Source organism: Camelina sativa, chromosome 12, assembly GCF_000633955.1.
Source record: "Camelina sativa cultivar DH55 chromosome 12, Cs, whole genome shotgun sequence".
Lineage (NCBI taxonomy): Eukaryota > Viridiplantae > Streptophyta > Magnoliopsida > Brassicales > Brassicaceae > Camelina > Camelina sativa.
Window position 1 is genome coordinate 25,338,820 of NC_025696.1, and position 9,058 is coordinate 25,347,877.

The 9,058-nt window shown below is 39.5% G+C and overlaps 1 protein-coding gene across 5 annotated transcripts in view; it reads right to left on the reverse strand.

The window, feature by feature from the left end:
* The window catches only part of LOC104732594, a 7,273-nt gene extending 2,060 nt beyond the window's left edge, over positions 1–5,213 (reverse strand). The window contains exons 1-5 of one of the 5 annotated variants that reach the window (XM_019234269.1): positions 5,057–5,213; positions 4,543–4,945; positions 4,345–4,439; positions 3,967–4,224; positions 3,374–3,888 (exon numbers count right to left, since the gene is read on the reverse strand). In XM_019234269.1, the coding sequence (XP_019089814.1) occupies positions 3,374–3,888; positions 3,967–3,993 (542 nt within the window). In that variant the 5' untranslated portion in view covers positions 3,994–4,224; positions 4,345–4,439; positions 4,543–4,945; positions 5,057–5,213. Of the gene's footprint in view, positions 1–3,373; positions 3,889–3,966; positions 4,225–4,344; positions 4,440–4,542 lie in introns of all 5 variants that reach the window. The other 4 variants (XR_758905.2, XM_019234271.1, XM_019234270.1 and 1 more) reach the window with 4 other exon arrangements.

The window sequence follows — 9,058 nt, forward strand, 5'->3', positions numbered from 1 at the left end:
CTATCCGTGATGAATGATGTTTTTTCCTGGTCGTCCTTGTGCATCAGGATCTGGTTGTAACCGGAGAATGCGTCCATAGAGGTTAACAGCTCGTTGCCCGCAGTTGCTTCGACGAGCTGATCGATTCTTGGCAATGGGAAGCTATCCTTTGGGCAAGCCTTGTTAAGATCGGTAAAATCAACGCAAACTCGCCACTTTCCATTCTTCTTTTTGACGACTACCGGATTGGCTAGCCACTCTGGATATTTTACTTCCACGATTGACCCGGCACCGAGGAGTTTGTCGACTTCATCGTTTACTGCTTGCGACCGTTCAGGGCCTAACTTGCGCCGTTTCTGTTTGACCGGCTTATGCGTTGGGTCGGCATTGAGCTCGTGGGTCGTGACGCTTGGGTCGATTCCTTTCATATCAGTCACGCTCCATGCGAACGTTGAGATGTTGGTTTTGAGGAAAAGTATTAACTCGTCTCGCATGGCGGACGTTATTTCTGTGCCGATATTCACGCATCGTTTCTTGTCGTTCTCGTCTAAGCTCACCTCCTCGACCGCGGCAACGCCTTGTTGGACGGCAGTCGGCTTTCCGTCTGTCGGCGACGTACTGTTGTCGCCGACTCGCTGCTTTGATTGCTATAATTTCTTTCCGGTGCGAAGCTTATGCTCGATCAGAAAACAGGCTCGTGCGGTTTGCTGGTTGCCGCGCAACGTGTACACCCCTTTTGAAGTTGGGAATTTAACGCACTGATGGTACGTTGATGGGACGGCTTTCATCTTGTGGATCCACGGGGTGCCGAGGATGACGTTGTAGATTGTCGGCTTGTCGATGACTGCGAAACGGAAATACCTGGCTATCCCCGCAACGAAGATCGGCAAAGTAATTGTGCCGACGGACATAAGGTGATCCCCGTCGAAACCCGTCAAAGAGTGACACTCTGGCATAATGTCCCGCTCGCCGATTTCCATTTTCGCCAAGACGTCTCTGAAGATGACGTTGACCGAGCTTCCAGTGTCGATCAATATTCTCGTCACCTCGCTTTCACCGATCAAGAGCTCGACGACCAACGGGTCGTTGTGCGGTAGGTCCAAACCTTCCAGGTCTTTTCCGTCAAAGGTGATTGGCATACTTTCAGCCTCGAACCGCGACGGCCAAGACTTCGTCATTTCGGCTTTCTTAGTATAATCTCTGATTGCTCTGACCGAATCGTTACATCCGGCTAGTCCACCCATTATCATGTTGATTCGTCTTATAGTCGGGGGACGTTGATCAGGCTTGCGGTCTGTATGCGGTCGTTTTTCGTGACCGCTGTCTTCACGTCGTTCAGCTAGTAGGTTTGGAATTTCCATCTCGTCTTCACTTTGGTCGGCTAATATCTTTGAATCTTTGACGAACTTTCGAGCGATATTTTCAGCGCGCTTGGCATCATTTCGTCCAGGTCGGGCTGTCTTGCTTCTGTCCGGCTCGACGACTATTGCGCCTTTCTTGTATTGTTCCATCAGAATCCTCTGGAGGTAATGACATTCGTCTGTCGAGTGGATATTACTCTGATGGTAGTCGCAATACGAGGTTGCGCTATTTTCAGCTCCTTCTTTCCGGATATACTTGGTGAAAGGTTCGGCGAGTTCGATCTTGGTTCTTGGTGAAGTGCTGCCGTGGCTCGACATAATCGACTCTTGGAGCTGCGGCTATAGGCTGTCTGGTTATTGCACTTGCCTCCGAGGAATGCTTCTTGGCGTTGATAGCTTTCTCTTCTTCGAGCCCAATGTGTTTTGCAGCTCGGAGTAATGCCTCGGCTACGGTCTCGACATGTGTCAAAGATAATTCCTCCTTGAATCGAGATTCATACCATAGTGCGTTTCGGAGCGCAACGATTGCGGCCGCATCGGGGATTGAGATGTTGACATAAATCTCCTTGAATCGTCCAATAAAGGACCGAAGCGACTCCCCCTTGTGCTGAGTTAAGGCATATAAGTCGGCGTGGGAATTCTTGTCCTCAATTAAAACAGAGAACTGCTTCAGAAACTCAGTTATCAGCTCCCTGATGCTGTCGATTGATCCTGGTGGTAGCCTCGAGAACCAACTCAAGGCGGTTCCCGTCAAATGTTCGGCGAAAACTTGACAAGCTCCTGCGTCGTATTCTGCCGGGCTGAACTGCAATGGGCCGAGGGCCACGCCGAAGGTGAGCAAGAAGTCTCGTGGGTCGACCGTTCCATCGTAATGGCCCAACCTTGGCTTGACCGCTCGTTTGACCGCTGTTGTAGCGAGTCGTCGAGAGAATGGAGTTCGCTGTGTTGCCTCGAGCATGAGTCCGACTTCGGGTGCCTTATCCGTCGCTTTCTGGATCATTGCGGCCATTTCTTTCATTTGTTGTTTCATTGCTATTAGCTCGGCATCCTTCGTTCGATCTGCCACTTCGGTACCCTGCTCGGCAAGGCGCTGGACGGGATTACGCTCTAATCCGCCGGTCTGCACATACGGCCCTGGCGTTGTCCTTGCTGAGGTGAAGTTCATTGAGTTGAGCCGAGCGTTGTGGAGATGATTGATTTCATCTTGCGAATTGAACTGCGCCGCAGTGAGCGCATCCAAACGGTTGTTTGTTCGCTCTTCCTGCTGGTCGAGGCGCGTTAAGATTCCTCGGAACAGCTCGTCTATGCTAGAGACGGGCTGGTTGTTGAGCAGAGAGAGTTGTGTCGGAGCCTGTGTTGCCTCTGCGGTCGCTGGGGTCGTCAAATTTGTAGCTATGACGAACGTTTATGGGCTTTCTACCGTCACAACTTTTCTTGGAGCGTCTGGCGTGGGAAGGGCTATCTGCTCCGCTTGATCCGTCGCCGGGGTGATTGTTCCCCCCGACGAGCTTGCTTCTTTGCTTCTTTCCTTGTCAACTATCGTCATCTCGTTTAGTTGGTGTAGGTCCGTTCTTCAATTTTTCAGAAAACTTTGACTTGTTGTCCCCCTTCCTGGCGCGCCAAATTGTTGATGTCCCTTTTGGTCACAATTAGAATGTTTAGTTCGGTCAAGGGAGGGTCGAAGTTCTCTTTATTATATCGATGCCGAGGCACTAAAGGACGGGCTACAACACAATGTAAACGAGTTACAAACAAAGTAATCGACGGGCTGATAGCTCGTCAACTCTCCGAGCTATAGGCTTGAAAACGTTGACTTTTTCTTGGACGAGCTGAGCTCTGGTTCTTGCTGTACGAATTCTGCTGCCTTTTTCACGATCCCCCTAAATGCGGGCCGTACGCCTGTATTTATAGGGAATCGTGTCGGTTCGTCCATATAAAAGACCATAATACCCTCCCTTCCTTTGGAGATTTATCATGGGCTTTTTCCTGGGCCAGGCCTCTTGTTTGAGGTGTGGATCCACCCTCAACAACATTGAGTAGACTTGCTGCTGCCAGAGGATTTGGGATCCATCAAAGCCAGTTGATCGAATCTGTATTTGGGGTAGCATACTGGAGGCTGTTGAGTAATGATACCAGGCAACTGCATCTGGAAACTATAAAAAGGGGGAAGCGTGCATATGGAGTTTGACAGTCCAGTCCCCTCTTTAGCAGTCAGTTCCTTGAAGCTTCTACACAAGTTTCCAATGCAACCTAAAGAGATAGAGCTGCCAGAAAATTCCAATACAGATTCCAAAGGGAAAACAAGAAAAGAGAAGAGGAGCTCAACAAATTCCTCTGCGCATTCCACATATAAAATCATCATGTCCTGCTTCCTCACTATTGCTTTCAAAGTTATTACCTTTCCAGGTTCTGCTTCCTCTTCTTTCTTCTCCAAACATGGACTGAACGATTTGTATATCTTCTTCATACCTTGTTGACTTTGCTTGTTCAAGAAAGTGTCCGTCGAGGGAGCATTTGAGGTGAATATACATTCCAGCAGAGTAAGTACCTGGTCCACGATTCAGATATAGTGAGAGATCAAACGAATAGAGCAGGGATGGGTGACACGAAGAAAAGAGCAACATACCTCTTCCAAACCGATATCAAGAAGCATTTCACCAAGCTTATTAACATCAGCACAACCTACGGATTTGAGCTTCTCCAGGACAAGTTCAGTAGACTTGACTGCTACTTTCAAGTCATCAGTCAGTATGAAACACCTACCACTGACAAAAATACACCATTAGCATCACTTTGACTCCAGCCAGCAACTTGTTCTTTGTTTTCTAATTGAATCTCCTCGCTCATTAAACTACCGCAACGACAACTTGAGGTGTTAAAGTAACTGTACAACAAACAAAGATGTGGGCACTTAAAACACTTAATGCTCTTTTGTCAATTTTATAGATGTTGTGAAAACTTCAGAAAACTGTATTTAATAACCATTTCAATCAAATCCTTATACCTGCAACTTCAAAGGCAGTGGCACCTTTGATATTAACAGAGCTAACAGCGATAGTTTCCCCTGGAGTCATAGAATGAGCAGAAGCTGATTTGTCCCTGCAGATTCCACAATTCACAACAAGTTCAGAACTTTTAACTAACCAAAACGGAGGTGAACAAATCAAACCCAAATTAACAATCGGATTCGTTCGTAACGCACGTTTGAGGAGCACAAACGGAGTTGTCGTAGTGAGAGAGAGAGAGAGAGAGAAGAAAGGGAGAAATTTAAAAAATTGGAAGAGAGAGAGAAAGAGAGGTTGAAGAAGAGAGTCTGAAAGCACCGACGGTTTCGGTTCTTGAGATTGCTCTGTTCATCAAACTCATCGCCATTGTATCTCGCTCTATTATTGTTTCACACCCACTGTTGAAGATCGGCGATCAGCGACTAAGGAGGTTGAAGAGAAGGAGAGAACAACCCACAAGTTTTGGTTTATTCACAATCAAACCGAAGTCTTCGTCTAGGAGATTTTTTTTTTTCTTTTTTTGCTAAATTTTTTTGTTGTTTCGGCTAGGAGAGATGCCTTTGCCCACTGCCACTTCCACACCTATTTTTCTCTAAGTTCCTGCAACAATCAACCAGAAAAAAAAAGAAACTCTAGCAAAATAAAAACTAGATCTACAATTTTGCTCTCTAAAGAGAAAATGAACAGTGAGCTCACAGAACAATTATCCACCTCTAATAATTTTTTTTTCTTTTGCCTTGATTTTAGTCGAAGAAGATGAATCAAATTAGAAAGAATCAATCTCATGTTTTTTGCCAACCTGCCAACCCAAATTTAAGTTTAAGAAAATACCAAAAAATTCTGGAATCGATTCTCAAGGTTTTTTTTGTTCCTTTCTCTTCAAAATCAAAGACAATTTTAAAAATAAATGGCATAAAACGTAATAAGACAGACAACTCAGATATAGAAGTAATTTGTAAACTTTTATATGTTATTCTAGTAATTCGAAAATCTCAATGTGTTAGTCTAGTAATAAACCTACTTTTACGTAATATTCTAGGTAATTTCTAATCCTAAAAATAATTTAGAAAGTCACATTTTCAGAATATTTCTAATTATAAATATTCTTCATGTAGATTTTCACCATGTGTATTCATTTACAGTTCATGTAACTTCAGTCCTATTTATTTGAAGTTGCTAAAAAACATTGTTTTCATTTAGGGGGTTTATATATATTAATAGTTCAACTAGGACCGGGCTCGCGCTACAACGCAGGGATATATTTACAAATACATATAATTCATAATGGATTATAATATATTACATTTTTATTTCTTTACGGTGAATAATATATTTTATAATAAATTGGGATAAAATAGTAGATGAAAAAAAAGCTGAGTAAATGGTAATGTTATGAATTTTAATATAATAAAATATTATAAAAGAGATAAAATCTCAAATTATCATGAATTTGAATCAAATAATAAGTAAACAGCATTAATGTTTAAAATAAATACATGAAAATATGGTGTCACCGAAGAGGCCTTTCTCCCTTACACGCGGAATTACAAGCACTTATCTGGGCTATGGATTCTTTACTAGCCGCTGGAGTTGTTTGTCAGGCTTTTGAGACGGACTGTGCTGAATTAGTTGCGATGGTGCAGACGCCAGACGATTGGCCCGCTTTCTCGACTTTGCTGGAGGACTTTGCATCACTCCGAACTTCTTACCTTTCCTTCACCCTAGTTAGGATCCCACGAGACGTCAACGCTAGGACAGATTGTCTGGCTCGGTCTTCAAGATGTTTAACCTCAGAATCTTCTTTTGTAAACTCTTATCCTCCTGTTTGGGCAACCAATCGTGGAGTTCTCTTTTAATTTATTAATGTTTGGTTGAAAAAAAAAATATGGTGTAAGTAATTAATTTTTAGAATTTTGTAAATAATTATCAGTATAAGGCAATGATCAATTTAGTTGCCAAAATGAAAGCATATATAATCTCAGACATATTATTTGTAATTGTTTATACACTGCGTAATTATTGTGTGTAAGTGTGTAACATAAACTATATTTTTTAATTTTTAAATATTTTTGTATTAAAATTTTATTCAAAGAAAAAATGTAATAATTAACAAATCATATATTTCAGTATGCATAAAGGTTATTGGCACATAATTTTGTTTTGTATAAATTTAGTGTTATTATATTTATTTTAACATGGTGCATAGTTCACTAATTTAACAACAAAGAGAATTTATTTGTATAATTTTAATTATGTAATAATATAAAAGTGGTAAACTACTATAATAAAAAATTCTGATTTAAAAATTGTATAACACAACATAAACGAACTGAGAGAGTACAATGGAATACTTTAATAAATATAATAAAGACTACTCTATTTAAAATTTGTGACGAACTGATCAATTCAAATACATTTTTTTGAGCTTCCCCTTCATAGATAATCTATATACTTATTTAAGCAACCCTTTAAACAAATAACCCTATTCCATGTAAAATATTACACAAAATGCCACTGTATTTTAATACAAAATATAATAACAGAATCTTAATATTAATTTGTTGTAACCTGAAAATGATTATCCAAAAAAATAGTAATTATTAATTTATTAGATTACAAGAAATCATTAATAAAATAATTTCGAAATTATTTAATAAAATAATAATAAAATTATTTCGAAATTATGTAATAAAATAATTAAACAGATTCTATTTATTGTTTCAGAAATCTTAGGAAACAATAACAAACTATTTAGAAAATTATAAAACTTAAATTTATTTATAAAACTAAGATTAAATATTTACATATCTAAATCATTTAATAATAACAAATATATATTAAAATTAGGATACAACATTGTTTATATTTTTAAAATATATCTATATACTTATTTAAGCTATGTTGTTAAAAATTTAACCAGTTCTAATGTGACATATTACAAAAATGCTATTATATTTTAATTATTCTAATAACTAACAAAAGAAAAGTTTAGATTTGTTTACAAAATAATAAAACTCTATTTATTGTTTCATAAATCTTAGGAAATAATAACAAACTATTTAATTGGCTAAAACTTAATTGTTTATATACAATATTCACTATATAAACAATACTAAGTGTATAATATTGATAATATACATAACCTAATTGTAATTTTCACCTATAAAATTAATATACAACATGTTATACCAATAACTTCAATTTGTAAATTTGGTATATTAAGATCTCTAAACACGATCACATCAATTTGTAATACCAAATCACGGGTCAATACATGTTTTGTTAGATTTTTTTGGCTTTACCGAATGTATAATTAACGAATTTGATATTGCACCAAACCAAAATAATAGTACCAACTACGGGTCGAAATCAGAGTATGACCTTAAGTAAATTAAATATATGATTTTATAAAATATATAGAATTAATAAATTTTCTACTATTATTTTGTAACAAACAAATCCAAATTTACATAAATATTTCCTCACGCTGATAACATTATTCTACAAAATATTAACGTGTATTTTTGAGTCGGGTAATAAAACGGGTAATGAGACGGGTAACGAGACGCTCAAAAATTAAATTAATATCCGATACTCGATCATTATTCATGGATAATATAATTATTATACCCTTCACTCGACTCTAAAGCTGCGGATACCTTTTTCGGGTCGGATAAATGAAACGACCGACCCTTTTTTTTTAAAAAAAATAATAAATATAATATAATAAACTATAGCTAGTGGTCCCATACCCACTAGCCACCTAACCACAAACACATTCAACAGAGGAATAACATAATCAATATTCAATAAATAACCAATAATAACCAATAACAAACCAATATTTTAGCAAAGACAATATCCCAATACCAAACAACAAGAAACAAGGAACCAGCAACCTAGCAATGTTTCTAATAACCCAACTCTAGCAACCTAGCAATGCCAGACAACATCCAATCGAGTCCCTAGAACATCCTCCTCTTCATTGCCTTGATTCCACGATCACACTTTGCCTTTACCTGCACCACAAACACAAATTGAGATGCATGAGTATTTGATAAACACTCAGTGAGGCAATCCTCCCATCTACTGGGCTATACACACAAGCAACAATGATTCCAAAGTTCCAAAACAAGTAACAAACAAACACACAAACCAGGAAATCAAACATTGTCTCGCTGGAAGGGAGGTGTCGACCGACACCAGCCTAGTGTCGACCGACACTGGCTAAATGGTGTCGACCGACACTACCCCACAGTGTCGATCGATGCCTGACTTGCTGGTGTTGACCGACACCAAGTGGTGTCGATCGACACTCCCTCTGCAACTGCGATCCGCGCGAAGTCGAGAGTCGAATCTCGCTCCCAATCTCCTCCAAATCGCTCAATACTCAAAACCCAAGCCTTATACCTCCATAGCAACCTGTATCAACCAATTCCCAGCAAGAAAAACACACAAACAAGCAAAAACAAGCAAGAACAAGGGAATCAAAGGCTTAGATCAGCCATGGTCATGCACTCACCTCTTTCAAGAAGATTCTGACCAACAAGAACGAATTCCCTCACTCCTAGCAAGCTTCTAACACCTTCCCAGCCTTAGATCTCCCAAGAACAGCAAGGAATCTCTCAATCTCTTCCCAAAAGCTCAAGAACACTCTCTCTTTGTGTTTTCTCTCAAAAACGGCGAATAACCCAAAACAACACGACCCTAGGT